Source organism: Chelonoidis abingdonii, chromosome 8 (assembly GCF_003597395.2).
Source record: "Chelonoidis abingdonii isolate Lonesome George chromosome 8, CheloAbing_2.0, whole genome shotgun sequence".
Lineage (NCBI taxonomy): Eukaryota > Metazoa > Chordata > Testudines > Testudinidae > Chelonoidis > Chelonoidis abingdonii.
The window spans coordinates 46,048,448-46,071,653 of record NC_133776.1 but is presented as its reverse complement, the minus strand read 5'-3'; the positions used below and the strand labels follow the sequence as shown (position 1 = coordinate 46,071,653).

The following is a 23,206-nucleotide window of genomic DNA, read 5'->3' as shown; positions in this document are numbered from 1 at the left end:
CCATTGGCCTGGAGCAACAAACTGCGGCCAGTGGGAATCGCGATCGGCTGAACCTGTGGACATGGCAGGTAAACAAACCCGCCCGGCCCGCCAGGGGCTTTCCCTGCACAAGCAGTGTCCCAAGTTTGGGAAACACTGGTATAGGCTATTTACTTGGCTGCGCATGTTCTTATCCTGCATGTTGGTAAAGCGAAATACATAAAATTCTGAAATCCTAACCCTAATATCTGATGCTCTGCCCCAATATTTCTTCCAAACTGAACTGAAGATACAGGGCTAGATTTTTAAACCAGATAGGTACATAATTTATGTGGCGAATATGGACACATAATTATTGGACCCATAATTATTTAGGAATTGTAGTCCCTAATGTGAGATGGGAAGGAAATAGAAGTAGTTTAGGAATTTACAAATGTAAATCTACCAGCATTTACGATTTTTAATACTTTTATTTTAGGGTCATTAAACACATTAATAGAGATAATCTATGTCTGTGATCAATAAAGGATTCAATGTTTCCCTTACGTGGCAGTTCTGACTTTGGGTTTTGTGTTGTTACCTAACTGTTGCAGAAAAGCTCTGGGTCAAGTGGTGTTAATGTAACACCAACACACTCCGGTTGTTGGCGGGTGGGATTGAATCTGGGACCTCTGGAGTTTAGTGCATGAGCCTCTACCACATGAGCTAAAAGCCATATGCCTATTAGCTAAGGCTATAGAACAGACATTCACTCTTGCGTCTCAGTGCCACTAGACGGGATAGAAAACGACACCCAGGGGATGTGCGGGTTACAATAACAATGGAGATAAACCTGCACAGTTCACAGGAAATGATAAATGGAACTATGTTTGTTAGAAGAGAATGGGAAGAATTAGTTGGAGCCCTGGTGGGATGGAAAATGGAAGCCAAAATTATTTGTTGCTTATTCCAGAATATATTACTTTATTATGTTTCCAAGTTTCCCTTGATCCCCAAGATTACAGAATGGATGCTGGCTGGGAATATTCATATTAATACTTCAGGGGCTTGCTTAGATCTTTTTTCCCCAGCTGTGCCATTTTGTTAACAGTATTGATTGTATTAATGATGCTGACACTGAAGAGACTGAAGCAAGACACTAATAGAGTCCATGATACACTGCCAGAAATGCTATAAAAATCAAAGCCCTCAATGCCAAAGATGTTGGAGGATCCCATTGCATCCAGTATTGCCTTTAGAAACAGTTAATGAAAAGCTAAGAGGCACTGAAATACTTAAAAATTATATTAATCCTTGTGATGCTTTACCGTGTACAATGAATACCTACACTAGCTAGCCTGTAAGCCATGTCTTGAGCTGTTCTTTGAGTGGTTGCTCATGTGTATTCCGGAATAGGTGTGCATCCTCACCACGTGCACCGGTGCTGGAAGTTTTTCCCCTAGCATTTCCTGTAGGGGAGTGCCCCAGTGACGCCTCGAGTGATGCCTCCATGGCGCGGTATAAGGGGTGCTGTGCGCTCCCTCGACCCTCAGTTCCTTCTTGCCGCCAGTGAAGGTGCTTCGGAACTGCTCTGCTCCAGATTTGCTGTAGTTCGTCCCCAAAACTGCTTGTTCGTTCAGTGTATGATACCTGTAGTTAGTTAGTTAGTTTAGTTAATTTAGTTTACTTAGAGCACCTGGGCTGGGGCATGCCCCGTGCCCTGGGTTTTAAGTTGTGCGACACTTGTAGGTGACCTGTGCCGCTGAGTGATCTGCACGTGGACTATCTGCGCTGTTTGGGAGAAACCCATCTCAGTGATTATTGCAAGATTTGCAAGTTGTTTAAGCCTTGGACCAAGAAAGAAAGGGACATTAGGCTCCGGACTATTCTGATGGAGTCGGCGCTGACCCTGGCTCCAGTGCCCTGCTTCGAGTCAGCACCAGGCACCGCGGTGTTGGTGTGCGGTGACCCTTCAGCACCATTGACCTGTTGGCACTGCTCCCTGTCCGTGTGGCATGCCAAGAAGGCTAGAAAGAGGCCTTCTTTGCCACAGCACCAGAGTAAACCTAGGACAGAGATTAGACCCATGTCTAGCAGTCCTTGATCCCCGCTGGCCTCTAGGCCTCCGACTCAAGTCGAGCGGAGTAGCCCGGCCCATTCGGAGCAGGCCTCCCTGAATGTCCAGATGCCCTCCCCGCTGGAGGCCCTGCAGGTGGCCCGGGTTGTTATGTTCATGACTGCACCAGGAATACTGCTGATGTTGGCCCCGTGCTCCAGAGGCAAGCTGCCGCTGGGATCTCCACAGTCTCTCCTGGCTTGGTACTGGTTTCAGTTGAGGGAACATTCCTGATGCTGTTCACCACCTAGTGACCGTTCAGGGCAAAGTCCACCTGGATCGGCCTTGACACTCACCAGGCTATCTAGTTGGATTCTGTCTGACTGAGATTCTCGGCATCGCTCCGCCTCAAGGAACGAACACTGATGGGACTGAAGCAGACAACGCCAAAGGTCCTTGTCTTGGAGGGGTTATCGCAGCCGGTCATGGCAAGGATGTCAGTGTCGTACCCATTTGGCATCCTGCTCCAGGACCCTGCGATGGCACCACCTCCACAGCTCTGGGCATTGATCACTGGCGTCCCACTGTCGCAGGTCTGCCCGTCGGAGCCAATCGCGGAGCAGCTATTACTGACGGTACCGGTCCTCCACATTGGGATCGCGGTACCGCTGCTTCTCCTGGTCTGGGACAGCGTCAGGTCGTATGTCAGCCTGGCCTTCCTTCGTAGTCAGCCATCGATGGGCTAGGCTAGCCAGGCTGAACAACTGGCTTTGCTGGTGCCACAGCAGGTACAGTGGCACCAGGCCCCGTGGCTGGCCCAATGGTACCAGTGGGCACTGTGGCTCCCGACGCAGCCCCTGGTGGTGGCTCACTCAGTGGCTGAAGCCGCAGAAGGACCATCAGCCTCCCTCTCCAGACCTCCGAGGAAGGAGTCGGTGGGACGTACATCCTCGGCACTGTGCCTGGAGACCGACCAGGTGGTGGACCCTCTGGTGCTGGTGGACACTCAAAGTACCACCCCGACCTCCTCGCCCTCCCCGGATGAGGCGATTATGGCCCCACCTCTCTTCGTCCTGCAGGAGGACTTTAAAACCCACCAAGAACTCTTAAAAAGGGTGGCATCAAGCCTCCACCTCCAAGCAGAGGAGATGGAGGAGCCCTTGGACTCACTGTTTAATCTGCTGTCCTCTCCATGAAGGGGTGGCAAAAATTTCAAATGCCCTGTGACAAACACCAGTCTCACTGGCCCCCATCTGTAAGAGGCCAGAATGCAAGTATTTTGTACCTGCCAAGGGACACAAGTACTCATACACCCACCCTGCTCCTAACTCCCTGGTGGTTGAGTTGGTCAACCACAGGGAGTGGCAGGACCAGCCAGCCCCTACCCTGAAAAATAAAGATTCACAGAGGCCGGACTCTTTTGGAAGGAAGCTTTATTCATCCTCGAGCTTCCAGTTACAGGTGGCGAACCACCAGGCTCTCCTGGGCCAGTATGAGTTCAATCTGTGGGGCTCCCTGCCCAGGTTTGAATACTCTCTCCAGGAGTGCAGCAGGAAGGAATTCAAAGTGCTGATGGAGGAGGGTACAGGAGCTGCCATGGCAACCCTGCAAGCAGCTTTGGATGTGGCGGACATGGCCACATGGTCCATGGTCTCCACGGTGTCCATGAGAAGGGCGTCGTAGCTCCTGCTCTCTGGGCTGTCCAGTGAGGTGCAGACCTCCCTGCAGGACCTCCCATTTGATGGCAAAGTTTTGTTTGTGGAACAAACGGATACAAAGCTGTATGGCCTGAAAGACTCCCGCATGACTCTCCAGACTCTGGGTTTGTCATAAACAGATAGTTAAGGGTTAATGTCTCTTTTACCTGTAAAGGGTTAAGAAGCTCAGTGAACCTGGCTGACACCTGACCAGAGGACCAATCGGGGGACAAGATACTTTCAAATCTTGGTGGAGGGAAGTCTTTGTTTGTGCTATTTGTTTTGTTCGTTGTTCGCTCTTGGGGCTAAGAGGGACCAGACGTGCAACCAGATCTTTCTCCAATCTTTCTAAAACAGTCTCTCATATTCAAAATAGTAAGTACTAGCTAGAAAAGGCGGATTAGTCTTATGTTTGTTTTCTTAACTTGCAAATGTGTATTTTGCTGGAAGGATATTTTACCTCTGTTTGCTGTAACTTGTATCTTAGGCTAGGGGGGAGGGAGTCCCTCTAGTCTATATAAGCTGAAGACCCTGTAAACATTTTCCATCTTGATTTTACATAAATTTTACTTTTTTCTTACTTTAATTAAAAGTTTTCTTTTTAAAAACCTGATTGATTTTATTCCTTGTTTAAGACCCAAGGGGATTGGGTCTGAACTCTCCAGGGATTGGTGGGGGGAAAGGAAAGGAGGGGGAAGGTTAATTTCTCTCTGTTTTAGATCCAAGGAGTTTGGATCAGTGTAATCTCTCAGGGTAACCCAGGAAGAGGAAAGTCTGGGAGGGGGAAAGGAGGGGGAATGGTTTATTTTTCTTTGTTTTAAGACCCAAGGGGTTTGGGTCCTGGGTCCCCCAGGGAAGGTTTTGGAGGGACAGGGAGTGTACCAGACACTGGAATTTCTGGTTGGTGGCAGCGCTATCAGATCTAAGCTAGGAATTAAGCTTAGAAGGGTACATGCAGGTCCCCACTTTTTGGATGCTAAAGTTCAAAGTGGGAAAAATACCTTGACAGGGTCTCTGTGTTCCGGCTCCGGCTAAACCTAAGTTCAAGAAGCAGCAGACTGCCACTCAGGCCCCCCACCCAAAATATGAGGCCGCTTATAAGAAGTTGAAGGACTATAAGAGGCACCCACAGAGGCAGTCTCGGCCTGGCCCTCAACCTGGGTCCTCCAAGGGCAAGCAGGTGGGGAAAAGGTGGTTTTGACAGGACGCCTAGGGGCACCCTGCCAGTTCTTGTCAGGATCCACCCTCAATAAAACTTCCTTTCTCCAGTTGGTTGTGTGCTTTCCTCCTGGAGGGGTCACAGCGGACCTCAGATTGATGGGTCCTCAACACCATCTCCTGGGGCTACACCCTCCAGTTTACTTCCTCCCTGCCCCCATCCCTCCTGGGGGACCCCTAGCACAAGGCTCTGCTTGAGCAGGAGGTGGGGCGGCTCCTGGGCCTAGGAGCGGTGGAAGTGGTAGCCGGGGAGTTCAAAGACAAGGGGTTCTATTCCTGCTGTTTCCTTATGCTGAAGGCCAAAGGGGGGCTCAGGCCCATCTTGGACGTGCGAGGCCTGAACCAGTACATGGTGAAGCACAAGTTCCGCATGGTCTCCGTGACCTCCATCATCCCCTTCCTGTATCCCGGGGACTGGTATGCCGCTCTCAATCTGCAGGACGTGTACTTCCACATTCGTGTATTCGAGGAGCACAATTGCTTCCTCAGTTTTGTGGTGGGGCAGGAACGCTACCAATTTCCAGTCCTCTCATTCGGCCTGTCCACTGCCCCCAGGGTATTCACGAAATGTATGTTGGTGGTAGCGGCCTACCTCAGGTGCCAGGGGGTCCAGATCTTCTCCTATATGGATGACTGATTGGTCAAGGGCAGCTCCTGGTTGCAGGTGCGGGATAACGTGTTGCTCCTTCTGTCCACGTGCACCACTTTGGGCCTGTTGGCAAACAACACCAAGTCCATATTAGTCCCGGTTCAATGCCTGGAGTTTATGAGGGCGGTCCTGGATGCCTCGTCGGCCAGAGTCTCCTTCTCACCGGACAGGTTCGAGACCCTGAAGGTTTTCATTGACACGGTGACAAAGTTTCCGGTGACAAAAGCCAGAGCGTGCCTCCAGTTCTTGGGTCTTATCTCAGCATGCACTTATGTGGTCCGTCACGCCAGGCTTGGGATGAGGCCTCTCCAGCTCTGGTTGGCCTCAGAGTTCTCCCAGGCCAGGGACAGGATGGACAAAGTCCTCATGGTACCTGAAGCAGTGATCGCCTTCTTACAGTGGTGGTCCTCCCTGAGAAACATGCTTCAAGGGGTCCCATTCATGGGCAGAGCCCTGTTGTTGGAAATGATGTCCGATGCATTGGACCTGGGATGGGGTCCCATGTGGGGAATGTTCAGGGTCTGTGGTCAGCTCAGGATCTGACCCTCCACATAAATGTCAAGGAGCTCAGGGAGGTATGGCTGGCATGCATGGTCTGCTCGCACCTGAAGGGCTGGGTGGTCAGGGTCCTCATGGACAACACGGTCTCAATGTTCTACATCAACAGGCAAGATGGGGCCCAATTCTCTGCCCTCTGCTGCGAAGCCCTCAGGCTGTGGGATTTTTGTATAGCCCATGACATCTGCCTACAGGCCTTCCACCTGCCGGGCGCCTGGAACGTGCAGGAGGATCGCTTGAGCAGGAACTTCTCTCAGCACAAGTGGTCTCTCCATCCAGAGGTGGTGCACAGACTTTTCCAAGTGTGGGGAACTCCCCAGGTGAACCTGTTTGCAACTCGGCAGAACCGTTGCTGTCCCTGGTTCTGCTCCAGGTGGGGCTGGAATAAGAACATAAGAACGGCTGTACCGGGTCAGACCAAAGATCCATTTAGCCCAGTATCCTGTCTACCGACAGTGGCCAATGCCAGGTACCCCAGAGGGAATGTACCTAACAGGCAATAATCAAGTGATCTCTCTCCTGCCATCCATCTCCATCCTCTGACAAACAGAGGCTAGGGACACCATTCCTTACCCATCCTGGCTAATAGCCATTAATGGACTTAACCACCATGAATTTATCCAGTTCTATTTTAAACGCTGTTATAGTCGTAGCCTTCACAACCTCCTCAGGTAAGGAGTTCCACAAGTTGACTGTGCGCTGCGTGAAGCCGATGCCTTCCTCCTGTCCTGGTCAGGCCAGTTTCTCTATGCCTTTCCCCAATTCCCGCTGATCGGCAAGGTCCTGGAAAAGATAAAGATGGACAAGGCCTTGGTCCTTCTGATTACCCCAGCATGGCCCAGGCAGCATTGGTATGGGACCCTCATGGGCCTGGCGGTCACCCCACTGTGGCCATTGCTGTCCGGCCTGGACCTGCTCTCCCAGGACCAGAACCGCCTCCTCCACCCCAGCCTAGCGGCACTCCAGCTCATGGCGTGGTTGCTCAGTGGTTAGGTAGGGAGGAAAGGACAAGCTCAGAAGGGGTTCAACGCATCCTCCTAGAAAGCAGGGAGCCCTCCATGCACCGAGCCTACTTGGCAAAGTGGTCTTTGTTTTCCAGATGGGTGGACGAATGGGGCGTTTCCCCGGTGGCCGCTCTGATCTTGGCGCCCTTGTCAGGCAAGGTGCACTTGGCGGCCATATCAGCCTTCCATCCACCGGTGCAGGACCACACAGTATTCTCCCACGCTATGACTGGCCGATTCCTTAAGGGGTCATCTCTTCCTGTATGTTAGGCCTCCAGTCCCGCAGTGGGACCTAAACCTGGTGTTGGCTCATCTCACAGGGCCCCTGTTTGAGCCGCTAGCCATGTGCTCCTGGTCACACGTCTCATGGAAGGTTGCCTTCCTGGTTGCGATCATGTTGGCCTGGCAGGTCTCGGAGCTCAGGGCCCTGACCTCCGAGCCCCCGTATGTGGTGTTTCATAAGGATAAGGTTCAGCTTTGCCCACACCCTTCATTCCTCCCGAAGGTGGTCGCCGCCTGTCACATGGGTCAGGACATTTTTCTACCGGTCCTCTGGCCTAAGCCACACACGTCCAATGAGGAGCGCCATCTCCACACGCTGGATATGAGACAGGCTCTGGCTTTCTATCTGGAGTGGACTAAGCTGTTCAGAAAGTCCTCGCAACTGTTCATCGCCTTGGATGAGCGCATGAAAGGTTGGCCGATCTCCACTCAGTGGCTCTCTAACCGGATCACTTTGTGTGTCCGTACCTGTTATGACCTGGCGGGAATCCTTCCGCCATCTATTGTGAAGGGGCACTCGACTCGGGTGCAAGACTTGTCAGCTGCCTTTTTGGCCCACGTCCCCATCCAGGACATTTGTAGGGCTGCTACATGTTCTTCAGTTCACATGGTCACCTCGCATTGTGTGATCGTCTCCCACACCAGGGAGGACGCTGGGTTTGGCAGGGCAGTGCTCCGTCCCGAGAATTTGTGAACTCCTTACCACCTCCAGCAGATATAGCTTGGAATCACCTATTGTGGAATACACATGAGCAATCACTCGCAGAAGAAAAAACAGTTACCTTTTCTGTAGCTGGTGTTCTTAGAGATGTGTTGCTCGTGTCTATTCCACATCCCGCCCTCTTTCCCCTCTGTCGGAGTTGTCTGGCAAGAAGGAACTCAGGGTTGGCCATGGAGGTGCCACTCCAGGGGTTGCTGGGGCGTTTCCCTACGGGTACTGCTAGGGGAAAAACTTCTGACACCAGTGCACGCGGCAAGCATGCACACTTACTGTGGAATAGACATGAGCAATACATCTTGAAGAACTCCAGTTATGGGTAAGGTAACCCTCTTTTATCTTGTCAGATCTCACAAGCTAAGCAGGGTGAGACATCCAAATACTGTCAAGGAAATCAGTGCTGTAAAGAGTGGTGGAGAGTCAGTAGGCAGTGCTTTTTTGTCTGGGTCAATACTGAACCCAGTAATCCAGCATGGTGCTCAGCCCTCTGTACTGGTGTGAGATTAGGTGATGAGTGTGGAGTGGGAGGGGATGTTTGGGATGAGATGAACAGAGGTCCTGACCACTTGTGGTTTTTTAAGATCCCAAGATGCTTTTAAAAGGTACAGGGACATTTCTTTCTAGTGCCTAGGCCACATTGCAACGGGGGTAAGTACATTCTGCCTATCTAAATATGTCCTGCTGCATCAATGGGATAGAACAGAGGTGGGCAAACCACAGGCCACATCTGGCCCACGGGACCCTCCTGCCCAGCCCCATACTCCTGGCCCAGGAGGCTTACCCCCGGCCTCTCCCCTGCTGTTCCCCATCCCCTGGAGCCTCAGCTCACCCTGCCAGTGGTGCAGTGCTCTGGACAGTGGGGTTGTGAGCTCCTGGGTCAGTGCAGCTGCAAAGTCTGGCCTGACCCGGTGCTCTGTGCTGTATGGTACGTGGCTGGCTCCAGCCAGGCAGTGCAGCTGTAGTGCCACCAGCGCTCCAGGCAGTGCGGTAAGGGAGCAGGGAGCAGGGTTGTAGATGGGGCAGGGCGGTCAGAGGGCAGGGAACAGGGGGCTTGAATGTGGGCAGGGATCCCAGGGGGCGGTTAAGAAGGGGGCAGGGGGGTTGGATGAGGCGGTAGGAGGCAGTTATAGGACAGGGAGAAGGGAGGGGTTGGATGGGTCAGTGGTCCTGGTGGGGGGAGCATCAGGGAACGGGGGGGTTGTATAGGACAGGAGTCCTGGGGGGGAGGTGCTTTAAGGGGGCAAGAAGCAGGGGGGGTCGGATAGGGGGGTGGGGGCCGGGCCACTCCTGGCTGTTTAGGGAGGCACTGTCTCCCCTAACCGCCCCTCCATACAATTTCCGAAACCCAATGCGGCCCTCAGGCCAAAAAGTTTGCCCGCCCCGGGATAGAATATTCTTCACGTCTTGTCCTAAACTGATGGAGAGTTGCTGTGGTGCAAGCAGTATGCTCCAGCAGTGGCTGTGTTGTGTTTCTCAGTACTAATGAGGTTTTTACAAACCTTCTCCAAATCTGACAACTTGTATTTGTGACCTGCCAGATTTAATCTTGCATAGACACTCACTCCTACATTTAGTACTGGAGAGCGAGCCAGTGCAAGGAGTTGGCTGGTGTGCACAATGAATTGGCAAATGAGAGGGCTTCAGTATGGGGCAGGCTTGGGCCTGTTGCCTTTTGATACACCTAACTTTGCATTGCTGCTTGTGTTCATTTGTTCCACAAATAGCAACATAAGCACTGTGATCCACCACAGTGCCTCACTCCTTTTGGTTACCTTGGTGCATGAGGGCAGATATTTACCCCTGTATTGTGAGGCATTTTGATTTCCTTTGCCATGTAAAGTGTGACTATGTTGGCAAAGCCACGAAAAAAAAAAAATAAACATGAACTCTCCTGATGGGCCTTCTCATGCTATTTCTGTTCCAGGCAGCCCTTCTTTAAATACTGCTACCAGTGTGGGCGGGCTATAGGGATTCGGCTCACTGTTTGCACGCGCTGTTACGAGATCTTCACTTGCAGCAAGGCTTGTAAAGTCAAAGCCTGGAATGAGCGTCACAAACGCGAGTGCTTAGGAGCTCCAGGTAGGTTTGACTGATGATACCTCATAGAGTGCAGGGAAAGCAAGGCATGTGGGACATGTATGTTGAAATACGTTGCTGAAGTGTATGGCCTGTTTTTAATGGTATGTTATTAAATGTATGTTAGTTAAACACTAAGGCAAGATAAAATTCATAGCAACAAGTTTCAGTTAATGTATCAGTTGACCTTGAGTGGGCTCATACTTATTAAAACGGTTAGATGTAAGAAGCTTGGTATAGTGGCATTATCATTGATTTCAGCCTAGGAGACTTTTTAAAGGTGAACGGCAAAGCAGAAATAAAAGTTAAGTTACAGCGAGCACAGATTTCTGTGCCTCAGGCGCCCAATAAACCAGATTATATGGGCCTTTCAGCACAGAAATAACCTTTTGCTGACCTTTATGCAATTAAAAATGAAAAGACTGTGAAATCCTCTTCTTGGTCCACTGAATCACAAATACCATGCCTCTCACTTCAGTCCTTGTAATCTGCACTATTTGTATAATAACTATAAAAAAATATACACACTGATACAAGAAAAATGTTCTACACATCTGTAGGAGACTTGCATAATGAAGTGGTACAAAAAGGCAGACTTGCTGTCACTAGGCCAGATGCTCATATATTTGAGTGAATGAGAAATCTCTTGAACATGAAGGCACATATATGTAAAATGGTGCTGCCATTCTATGACTGAACTACATTTTAGTGGCAACTCAGTACATGACTCTTCCCTCTGGATCTATATGGCTTGGGAAAATGCTAGGTCTGTGCTGTCAGAGACTAACGAAATGGAAAAAGTGCACACTGTCACTTGTAGCCTCTAAAGATCCCTTGGATTTTTCACAAGCAAGGTTTAACCTTGTCCAGCCAAATTACAATATGGATTATTAATTTTTGTTTACTTGCAGTCAATCCCTTCTGCTCTTTTAAACAGGATATGATAGTGTTCTTCATATCCGATCTTTAAGCTATTGTTACATTGCTTGTGCTGTTTCTGTATTTCATTCTACAGATGGCAGCTACATTTCTTTTGTTGTATATACTTGGTTGTATACGACTGTGCTATATATAAAATGTACATGTGTTTGTAGTTGCTTTAGAAACCCTGGGGATAAAGGAAGTATGGAAATGTATCAAATGCTATATCATTACTGCTACTGCTTCAGTGCATGTGGGAGAAGGAGGAAATACGGGGAAGAACACTAGTTGCAGTACAGACCCCAAACCACCAGATGGCAATAAAAACTATCAAATAATGTGGTAGGTGCTAGTTGAAAAATCACATTATCACAACACATGAAACGAAAAGATATTAAAGTTTCCCAATAAGACCTTGACTACAAGAAAACTAAGTTCTTGACCAACCAGGGTGATGCTGACCTCGCTAGAATATGGTCCTTTTTTTGGCTGCTTCATCATGCTGACCAACCTACTGTTGCATATTGATCACTGCAAACAAGTCAGGACAGTAGGAAGGACCTCTGCTGAGATGGGACCACCTCTCCTGTGACAGTAATAGTGACCATTTAATGCAAATGAACTTTTTCCTTCCCATGTGAATTAATAATGAAGACGAAAAAGCAACAACAAAAAAGCCATATTCAACCTCATGGATCTTGTTTACGTCTCAAGAAATGACAGCAGCATGATCAGAAAAATGAAGTGTTGAGACTACACCTGAGATATGACTAAATAATATCCAGGCAGTAAACAGCGGTGAAGTTACCATTGTGTTGACTCCACTACATGTAGCTATGCTGGAGGATTCTGTTGGAAAAAACATAGACCTTCTGCTTTATAAGTGCCAAAAATCTAAGACTTCTGCTAAAACTTTCAGAATGATAAGATTTCAGTCCAAGCTGTTCCTTGAGTCAAGAAGCTACATGAGTGCTACATTGTAACTGGAATGTCAGTGATGGAAAAATTCTCCTAAATCATATTCCTTCAAAAGCTAAGAAATTCCGGCATTGGCCATCCCAAACCATTTCTACAAATCCCAGATGTCCTCCTTTTAATAATAGCTGCTTATCATTTTGAAAACAAAAATTGAAGCTTGGGTTAGGAGCAATCAAGATTGAGCTCAGCAGAAGTACTTTATGATATTAGTGCTCTGCATATATTCACTTGCTGAGTTGTTGCAAGGGAAAAGCTCCAGATTGGCTGAGAGAGGTCTTGTGACTGCCTTGGTGAGGTGAATAGCAGCATTTTACAATAGAGCTATCACAGCTCATCTTCTCAGAACAGCAAGACCCATCTAGAGACCTGCCACTTGACTTTACTTATGTAACCAAAATGTTGAAACACAAATGGAAAGTTGAAGAAAAATGTCTAATTAAAAGTGATGGGAAATTTTGTGCTTAGCAAAAAAAAGTTGAGGGCCTGGCATCAAAGGCCAATGTTATTAGTTAGCTTCCAGTGGGAATCACTATATTGATAAATAATGGTATCGGCTATAAGAGTTAGACATGCAGGGAGTAGCCATCAGATTGTGAAGACAAAATGGTGGACTGGTACCGCGACGGCCTTGAAAAACAGAACAAGAGTAATACGAGCTCTTTGGAAAAGAGCAGAGGATTAAGAAAACACTTGCTCCCAACACAATCTGCTGTATGTATTTTATACATACCTGAGGACTTTGGCACATCTTTGGAGCAGTGTCTTTGACAAATTCTAGTATTTCCAAACCATTGAAATGGCACGTGTGGCTTGCCTGTTGCAAAGCTGGCTTTTGGCAGATGCTTTTTTAATGTATTTGCTGCACCTAGTCAGAGTATAGTGCTGACTATTGTAGATGTTTCTTTTTGAAGGTTTTATTCTGCCATGAAAAATGCTAAAGGTAGAGTCCTGGAGACTACATTCAGCTTGTCCGCAAGAGTGGTACTGCATGGATAGTTGCTGTGAAGGTGAGTTAGTCTCTGAACCCCGTCAGTGTTTGATTGCTACTGGAAGACTGTCCTTGAAGGGTTCCAATTTGTACAAGGTGCAGCCGTGGTTTGTGGAGAGCTAACTTATTCCGTATGGACTGGACTGAGACTACAAACACATTTCACACAAGCCAACAACCCTCTGTAAATGGGAGCAATTTTTCAGTCATGCCTAACTTGGCTATATTTCATATGGTGACTTGTAGATGAAAGGCTCCATATGTCATAACCAGATCCATGAGCAGAGCCAACCTCGAGGATCATTTTAATTGTTTTTGAAGGAGCTGTATAGAACCTGTCATGAAGTTATGATATCTGAACATGCTGTGATATGGATTAATGGCACATACCTAAGATGACATTCCTTTCGATGGAGGAAGTGTTCACTAGGCTGGAGTGTAGAAATCATACAGTTAATTGATTATGAACCAGTACCTCATGCTATAGATCACTCTAGACAATGGAGACTGCAAGGACTCTTAAAGATCCCCTTAGCTCTGATTTGCCCACAAATTTAATGAGTGAAAACTGGAAGTGCCATCAGACATAATCCTTGCCCCGCCCCCAAGAATTCCTGTGTGATGGCTGTGTTTTTTCTGCATTGAAAAAGAGTAGGAATCTGGTGAAGAGACAACAATGCCACTCACTGCTCAGCGGTAGATCACTGAAAACTTGGCATGTTCCTTTTTTAACTTTATCCAGAGATTTCTTTTTAAAGACATGTTCCTTGTGTCGTGTTTTACAATTTATTCTGTATTGAAAATCTGTACATATTCTTTATGTCAAAGTTATTGTACAACTGCAAATGTATATGCATATTGGGAAATGTAATATGATGATTTCTTTGTGAGCAAGGTTCATAAAATAAATTGTATTGATATTTATGGCTGGTAGCAACTTTTTAAAACTGCTTAGAGTACAGTAGAAGTGGTTGGTCCCTTGAAGTAGTCACAATATAATCTCACAAGCGACTATTCTGAAATGTCTTTGCACCTTGTTTTATTGCTGCTAAAGGTGATTCATCATTAACGGACTCTGATCAAGACAACCTACAATCTGAGGTTGATGGTAAGTCAGTGTTGACTATTAGCAACTTTTTCATCATTAAAAAACTGTTGCATACACTTTTTGGTCCTTTTAATCTCATTCCAGCTACTAGCTCAGTGGTACCAGTCTCACACATTGGCTTTAATCTTCAGAATAATTCAAAAGTTTAAATTAGTGGAAGTTGCAGGCATTTTTTTTAAGGAAGCAATAAGTATGGCACTTGCTAGTGCAGACTATTTACTTGCTAAGAGAAAGCTTCTAAAATAGCCATTATCATGCAACTGTAACTGGTTGTAGCTCATGGAGTGTTATAGGTGAGAAATTGCTGCAGCTGCTTTTAAAGAAAAGAAAGTAAAAAACTCTATTTAATTCCAAGACACATGTGATAACAAGTCTATCTCAACACTGCCCAGCAAGTTCTTTGCTGCAGTACTGAATAATAGAATCATAGACTTTAAGGTCAGAAGGGACCATTATGATCATCTAGTCTGACCTCCTGCACAATGCAGGCTACAGAATCTCACCCACCCACTCCTGTGTCTGATCCACTGAAGTCCTCAAATAACAGTTTAGAGACTTCAAGGTGTAGAGAATCTTCCAACAAGTGACTCGTGCCCCACGCTGCAGAGGAAGGTGAACCCCCCCCAGGGTTTCTGCCACTCTGCCCTGGAGGAAAATTCCTTCCTGACCCCAAATATGGCGATTAGCTAAACCCTGAGTTTGTGGGCAAGACTCAGCAGCCAGACACCCAGGAAAGAATTCTCTGTAGTAACTAACTCAGATCCCACCCCATCTAACATCCCATTAAAAGCCATTGGCAATATTTACTGCTAGTAATCAAAGATGAATTAATTGCCAAAATTAGGCTATCCCATTATACCATCCCCTCCTTAAACATATCAAGCTTAGTCTTGAAGCCAGCTATGTCTTTTTCCCCCACTACTCCCCTTGGAAGGCTGTTCCAGAACTTTACTCCTCTGATAGTTAGAAAGCTTCATCTAATTTTAAAGTCTAAACGTCCTGATGGCCAATTTATATCCATTTGTTCTTGTGTCCATGTTGGTACTGAACTTAAATAATTCCTCTCCCTCCCTGGTATTTATTCCTCTGCTATATTTATAGAGCGCAATCATCTCTCTCCTCAGCCTTCTTTTGGTTAGGCTAAACAAGCCAAGCTCTTTGCATCTCCTTTCATATGACAGGTTTTTGCCATTCCTCGGATCATCCTAGTAGCCTGCCTCTGAACCTGTTTCAGTTTGAATTCATCCTTCTTAAACATGGGAGATCGGAACTGCACACAGTATTCTAGATGAGGTCTCATTGGTGCCTTGTATAACGGTATTAACACTTCCTTATCTTTACTGGAAATAACTCGCCTGATGCATCCCAAGACCGCATTAGCCTTTTTCACGGCCGTATCACATTGGCGGCTCATAGTCATCCTGTGATCAACCAATACTCCAAGGTCCTTCTCCTCCTCTGTTACTTCCAACTGATGCCTCCCCAGCTTATAACAATAGTGCCTGTTTGTCTGTTTGTTATTAATCCCTAAATGCATGACCCTGCACTTTTCACTATTACATTTCACCCTATTACTATGGTAGTGGCCATGTTTCCCTTTCAGCCCCTTCTTAAAGTGCTAGCAAATCTTTGTTGTTTGACTTCCCTTTTTGCACATGGCCTGTCCTACTGAGCTATTAGGGCAGGCAGAAGTGGCTTTTCTTCCCCCCTCTGTGATGTACACAGACTTACTTAGGCAAGTGCAACAACATGATTTAAGTTACAGGTCTGGTTCAAGATGGATGTGTTTTTTGAAAGCATTATCTATTGAAGCCAGGACAGCTGCTTGGATACTGTCTTTGTGCCTGCTTCAGTTGTCACGAAGAGAAAACTGAATGCCTTGCTTTAGCTAACTAGGCCAACTGAGAGAGTTGGAAGCTTTTGGGGTGAAGCTCCGATTATTCAAGCTTCTTGCTGCTTATCAGTTGTCTTTAGTGTCTCATTTCTGGCCTGTTGCCCTCTCAAACATAGTGGGCTCACACTACTTCAAGTGAGATAATAGTATATTTTATTTGGGGGGGGGGGCTCTCTGTTTGCTTTGCTATCTTTTTATCGTTACTGTTCTATTTTGTTACATTTACATAAAGACAGCAGAGAATCCTGTGGCACCTTATAGACTAACAGACGTTTTGGAGTGTGAGCTTTCGTGGGTGAATACCCACTTCGTCAGACGCAGTGGGTATTCACCCACGAAGGCTCACGCTCCAAAACGTCTGTTAGTCTATAAGGTGCCACAGGATTCTCTGCTGCTTTTACAGATCGAGACTAACACGGCTACCCCTCTGATACATTTACATAAAGACTGAACTAAGGGGGAAAAGTGGCATTACTATTTGTCCTGACATACAAACTATCAGTGCAAAGTTTTGCTTTTTTAAAAATAGCATGATTATGACAAACTCTCACACCCAGATAAGTTCAGAGTTAAATGGACCACCAGAGCAAGACAATGGTTTTGCCATCATTCATGATTATGTGAGGTAACTCTCTCTCTTAACCAGCTGCCTCGTTTCTGATTCACTGTCAAGTCTTCAAACCTATGGTTGATTTGCCTTGCTAATGTATCTTCTACATTAGCCTAAACTGAAGAATTTCATGAGTCAGCGATGTGCTGCCATTTATGGTTGAGCCTTTTCCACCTCTTGTATTTAAAATGATCTGATGTCTAAATAAATTTCTTGGACTACATTGAAAAATCTCAACCTATAGATCCTGCAGGCTGGTTTTCGGGTGCTGTGTGTAACCTAAACTATGTGCTTAGGAGCATTTCATAGTTTTGTGCTTTACTTTGCATTTTAAACATTGTGGTGATGTTGGCAGTTGAGCTAGCTACCTAGCAATTACAGGCAAGCTCATGTTAATGCTGACAATTTGCAAGTAACTTTTCACATTAAGAGACTCTTAGAAGTTGTAATGGAAGGGAAAAAATACAAACATCAGTGCCATACACTATCCATTTAAAGGCTAGCAGGTGTACATAGTTTCTGTCATGCTTCCATGTTGCTTGTTAAACTGAGTCAAGGCTCAGTAATTTTGAAGGCTTGCAACTGTGTCCAGTTCACTGTGCGCCAAGGAAACCAGTGTTCCTTCATAGGCCAATCTATTTTTACAGGAAAGCATCAACTTAAGACTAAGTCGGGCATTTCAAGAGAGAGGCAGAGTCCTGTTTGCAGAAAGGGAAGCGAGAGAAGAGATGGAAGAGGCAGAAGAGATGTCTTCAGGAAAGATGACAAGAAGCCAAGTCCAAGCAGACAACGTGCAGCGGCCGATGACATGCACCCAAATCTTCCTTACACTGGGAATTATAGTTACAATTAATCCTATGGTAGAAAAAAAATGAACATGTTGAATAAGTTGACCTGGCATAACTTGCCTTTATCTAATAAGTGCTATATCAAATAAGAAGCGATAGGATACTAATGATATGCCTTTGATGACAACTTAGCCATCCAAAGTCATTTTCCAGGGGCCTTCTCCATTTTTATTTTAAAATACTGATTAGTATGGCCGCCTCTACAGTTAGACATGTAAAGAAAGAGCTGGATGATAAAAATGACTATTGTACAGGGTAAGACTGTGTAAGAGCTATTAATAGCATCTAGAATTTGACTTTATTATAGCTCTCATCAACTCCATGAAAATTTCACTTGCCTCAAGCTTGAATTTCCACTTAATTACAGTGTGATTGGTGCAGGGCAATTTGGCTGTTACACTGATTTTAGTTATTCAACTGACCAAATCTTCTGAAAAACAGATTATGCTCCAAAAGCATGAAAAATGTCTCACAACCTCAAAGCTCACCATGTTCAGCAAGGAGAACTTTCCATTGCTCTGGCATGCTCTCGCCTCTCAACCCTCCCTCAATTCCATTTTATTAGCAACTGAGGACATGCAACTACTCTGGGGTGGTGAAAACCTTAGTGCCTACACCTGTTCAAGTCAATGGGCATTTTGCTGTTGACATGAATGGAAGCAGGATGTTTTGCTCATAGGGGGGACAGAGGTCATCACATGGAAAAGGAGGCAATTTTCTGGTTTAGGTGTCTAATTTTTAGCGACGCTGAGCACCTACAACTCCTAGTGGATCCAGGTACTCAGCACCTCTGAAAAGTAGGCCCTGTTTATGTGCCTGTCTGTAGTGTCATGTTTGAAAATGTTGGCCAGAGTACATAAGGACCAGAATATCATTCCTCACATCCATGTGACTTACATAGGTATGCATGGATATAGCTGAGAACAGATACTGATCCTTGGATTGTATATAGTTTGAGCATGCTAGTTCCACAATGTTTGGCCTACCTATAGCTCATTTGCTAATGTGCGGTGTGTTCATAAAAGCTACAAAATTGGATACAAAAATGTTTTATTTGTTTTCCTAGCTAGTGGCAGTTATTTTAAAGAATAATACACAGAGGATTTACAGGAGATTGTAGTTTGTAGAAATACTGTTCCTTGTAGAGTAACCATGGATAAACATGTATTAAGTTTTACAGAATACAGATATCAGCTGTTTGGAGCTGTGTACATAAAATAGAATCTAAACTCCTGTAACTGAAAGATTTTAGTAAATACCAAGTAAACTGGTAAGCTTTATAAAGACAAGAAGTTGATTAATTTCTTTGTTTGGGGTGAGGAGGAATGGGGGGACCTGCAATTCTTTAGGTGCCTTTTAACCTCCAGGGACGTGCACTCCTCCTGTCAGTATCTGATTACCAAAAGTCTGGGGCTCACCCCCTTAGTATCATTACCAAGTTCACCAACCTCTGGAAATGGAACCGTGTATCTAGAAAAACAAAAGCTATTTCAACATCATTTCATTTGAAGGGAGCATTGGTGGTGGATTATTTAATTCAGACAGGCTCTCTACTGCGATATGAGTGCCTTTTTCCTTTGTTAACTTTTCAAGAAGCAATATCTTGAGTGCAGTAGTAAATAATTAACACTGTGCCTTATGTTTACAAATATTTAGTTGTAAATCTAATTTTTATTTAAGATTTTTCTCCTTTATTACACTCTCTCTCTCTCACACACACACACTAAATCTTTAGTATGGTAACTTTTTAAAATGTCATCAAATAAATGTAATCTTGTTTTTAAGCATCTCCTATACCTAGAGGTGGCTGCTCTCTGCCAGACTTTTTCGAGCAGGCGAGACGCTCAGAATGTCCGTTTGATACTGTTGATAGTGGCAAACCAAGGACTGAGTGCAGGGCTACTCGCATTTCAAAATACAACTCAGAAGAAATAAGATAGTGATGTGTAACAGTGGGAACAAATATAGAGTTAAGTCTCCAGCCTTTTTATTGATACAAGGATTCAAAGAACATATTTCAACCTTAGATGAAGAGTGCAAGATAGTGACAAGTACCTTGGTAACAGAAAGAAATATATAACTGGCCAGCTATGCCAATAAGTGAAATAAATCTTAATCCTCCAGCAAGAAATGCATTTTTTTAAAGCAAAGGTGTACGGCGGATATTTGTTATACCTTATCCCCCTACCAAGCCCACCAGAAAACAATAGGTTGTCTGTCATTTGTAAAATGATAAATATCTGTGCTCTCAAAGCCGCTAATGAGCCCACCCTTAGTTAAAACATACAAATTATGGCACAAAAGAGCAAGTTTAAAGACAGAGATGCCTGTAAATCTACGACTCCATTTTACTGGTTCTCCACTTTGCAGGGATGTGGGTGTTTGTTTAAGAATTCAGATAACAACATGAAAATGAACAAGCCCCATCAGCGTCCCTAAGTATTCTTTACTTGTCAAAACACTGAGAATCTCCATCTTGCTAACAGAGAAGTGAATGGTCCTTTTTCCTCTTCCCCTTCCAAAGTGAGTCATACTCCCTTGATATAGGCTATAGCAGTGGTTTTCAACCAGCGGTCCAGGGCCCCCTGGGAGGCTATGAGCAGGTTTCAGGGGGGTCCACAGAGCAGGGCCAGCGTTGGACTCGCTGGGGCCCAGGGAAGAAGGCCATAGCCCCACCAGTAGGGCCCAGAAGCCCAGTGCCCTGAGCCCCACCACCTGGGGCTGAAGCCTGAGCAACTTGGGGAGGAGGGCGTGTGGCATGGGGCCCCAGGCAGTTGCCCTGCTTGCTACCCTGTAACACTGGCTCTGCCATTTATATGCAGAGAACCCACTGTGGAGTTTTTATAGTGGAGTGGGGTGGGGTGGGGGAGAGAGCTCAAAGGAAAAGGTTGAGAACGCCTGGGATAAAGTACTTAACAAGACTGTCCCCCAGGGCCATGAACTGTGTGTCAGTGCTCTAATAGGCTGCAACTACATGATGAAGGAGATTTTTTTTCCTCTTCCATTGCGTACAGCCATAGGCAACTAAATATTTATAAAACTATTGACTGTGGTGCTCAAATTTCTTTATCGTTTAAAAAAATCTACTCTAATGCCCTTTCGACATGTAATGTTTTCCATTCTCCCTCAGACACTGGGTTAGGAGTTACATAATAGAAGGCTCATTTATACGTGTAATGGCAACATGGGCTAAAAATCACTACACTAGACCAATAAAGGCAAACCTGAATGAAATTACACCTCAGACTATGATAAGCCCAGTAGCCTCACCTTTCTTCAATTCAATCCAGATAATTTAAATCTAACAGCAAGGTAAGCCTCTGGCTCAAGTTTAAGCTTCAAAAATTAGTGGCATCCTGGGAATACACCACCAAAATGATCTAAAATTGTCTGTGCAGAAGCAAGGTGTAATGTGGGACAATGACTCATAACTGGCCTAAACACAGGCCACGTTTTGATACAGAAGTAGAAATGTCATCCCCCATTACATGGCTGGATTAGGAAACAGTGGTAGTTGCCCAACAAACTAGGAATTTAAACTCAACCAGGGGAACGAGGCCTTCACTACACTTGCTTTCTTGCAATATCTCTCAACATTCCTAGTGCTCTGATCCTACAGTCTTACCTTAAATTGCACATTCCATAAACAGTGACAGCACAAATCAAATTCTGCTTTTCCCAAATCTTTTGTTATGCACCAAAACACATTTTTCCCCTTATGAAAGACACTGAAGTGTTTAAAAGTCTGATAAGCCTCTAAACGTCTTAAACATAAGATATGCTTTCTCCCCAAAAATAAAAATCACAATATTAGACAAAATTAATAACAGCAGAGCCCAAACTCACAGTTCCCCATTGCCAAAAACAGTCAGTAGGACTGTATTGTTACTCTAGATAAATTTCCTAAAGATACTTTTCCAAACGATGTTTACTGTATCTGCAAATGAGCTAAGCCAGCTAGGGAACCAAAGTGCACAGCTCTGTAAACACAGACACCTTAACAGATAGATATGTATGTGTGTATATTTATATATAGCGTTTGTTGACAAAAACAAAGCCTTTAGTTGAATCCACTCCTGGCACTCATGTAATAAGCTACGAAAAATTACTGGCTAAAATTAGGAGGCTGTGCATCCATTGCTTAGAGCAGAGGACTGGAAGGTCCGGAAGTGTCCTGGGTTTTAATTCCTGATGATCCACTGACTCAATGTGTGGCTGTAACTCAGACACTGGACAGTTTTCTGCTTTAGTCCCTGCAGTGGTGAAGTTGGGGGGCGGGAGGGAGCAGGCATTCATTTAAAAAGAATCTCAAAGCCCAGATTTTACATCTGAGTCATTTTCCTGGGCACACAAACTGCCAAGGGAAGTAAGTAATAACCCACTGACTCCCAACACTGTAACTTATTGCTTTAGGCCTCATAACTCTATGTGTATTAATATGCAAGACTTCACAAAACAGCAATTTGTAACGATCCCTTTGGTAGAAGGTTATTGTTGTCTTTGTCATTAACAAAGAGCTTCAGTCTCCTGTAGGAAACAAACCTCTCAAATGACAAATCTCACCCTGCATATTTTCAACTCAATGTTGCATATCGTGATACTGGATTGCAGGTCTAGATTAGACTATCATTAATAGCTAACTTCAGTTGTTTCCAAATATCACGCAAAATCTAAAACTCACTCCCATTCACTTTAAAGTAGGAGCATTATTAATTGCCGCTGATGGCTAATTTTAGTAAACAAAACAAGCTGTGTACTTGTAAGTGGAAAGGACTGTTGCATTTTCATTGCAAATGCTTGGATAAGGAATCCCATTGCTAGTCGAGTTTGTATTAGCATAAGGAATTAGTTGAAAAACGTACATCAAAGCAAATGAGTGAAGGATCATCTCTCTGCCTGCTTAAGAAATACAGTAGAAAAACCATGAAATAGCTCCTGAATAGAACAGAGTGCTTGCTGCTGTTGTCAGTCCTAATTTTAAAAGTTGCACTGTTCTAAACTGTCGTGCTTTAGATGTTAATATGGTAAGTGGCATTCTTGGCTACGGTTGTATAACAATATTAGGTCAACTGCATATTCCACTGCAGTCAGTCAAATCGTGACCCTGTGAAGATCATTTTTTTCTTTTCCCCTATCTGCAAAGGCTTGTTTGACACCCCAAAGAGCCTCTTTGTGGCAAAACAATGAAATACAAAATGAGGTACGGAAAGAAGGGCCCAGCATTCAAAAAAGACCAAACAAGGATGAAACAGCTCTAGCACTGCCAGATATCACAAACAATTGAGACCTTTTTTTTCCTCCCTCTTTTTTGCCAAGATGAATTAAATATTGTCCTTTTTTTTTAATTTTTTTTTTTTTTGGCAAAGTTAAGACCTCAGCCACAGTCTCTTTCATGGCTGTGCAAGTAAGTTACCGCCGCAAGTACTGCGTTGCAATAACAGCCACAGAAAGGAAGATTAGCAAGGAGGAAGGCAAAAATTTGCTGCTGGCCCCCTTTACGCCACGTCCAGACTGGTTTGGAATAGCATGTACTTCTGGCTGCCTGGTGCTGGGGTTCTTGGAAAGTCTTTTGCCGCAGACTTCATCAGGGCAGCCATCACCGCTCCCAGAGCCACTGATGTCATCACCTACACACAGACAGAA

General features: G+C 45.3%; 2 protein-coding genes across 10 annotated transcripts in view; one reads left to right on the top strand and one right to left on the bottom strand.

The window, feature by feature from the left end:
- The window catches only part of ANKMY1 (ankyrin repeat and MYND domain containing 1), a 250,288-nt gene that overhangs the window by 46,703 nt on the left and 180,379 nt on the right, over nt 1–23,206 (top strand). For 5 of the 9 annotated variants that reach the window (XM_032764741.2, XM_032764742.2, XM_032764740.2 and 2 more), the window contains 2 exons: nt 10,065–10,219; nt 11,154–11,875. In XM_032764741.2, the coding sequence (XP_032620632.1) occupies nt 10,065–10,219; nt 11,154–11,425 (427 nt within the window). In that variant the 3' untranslated portion in view covers nt 11,426–11,875. Of the gene's footprint in view, nt 1–10,064; nt 10,220–11,153; nt 12,405–14,157; nt 14,212–17,362; nt 18,687–23,206 lie in introns of those variants that run through there. The other 4 variants (XM_032764737.2, XM_032764738.2, XM_032764743.2 and 1 more) reach the window with 4 other exon arrangements.
- GPC1 (glypican 1) overlaps nt 21,809–23,206 on the bottom strand; it is a 738,496-nt gene continuing 737,098 nt past the window's right edge. The window contains exon 10 of the mRNA XM_032764746.2: nt 21,809–23,190. Coding sequence (XP_032620637.1) covers nt 22,973–23,190 — 218 coding nt within the window. The 3' untranslated portion in view covers nt 21,809–22,972. The remainder of the gene's footprint in view (nt 23,191–23,206) is intronic.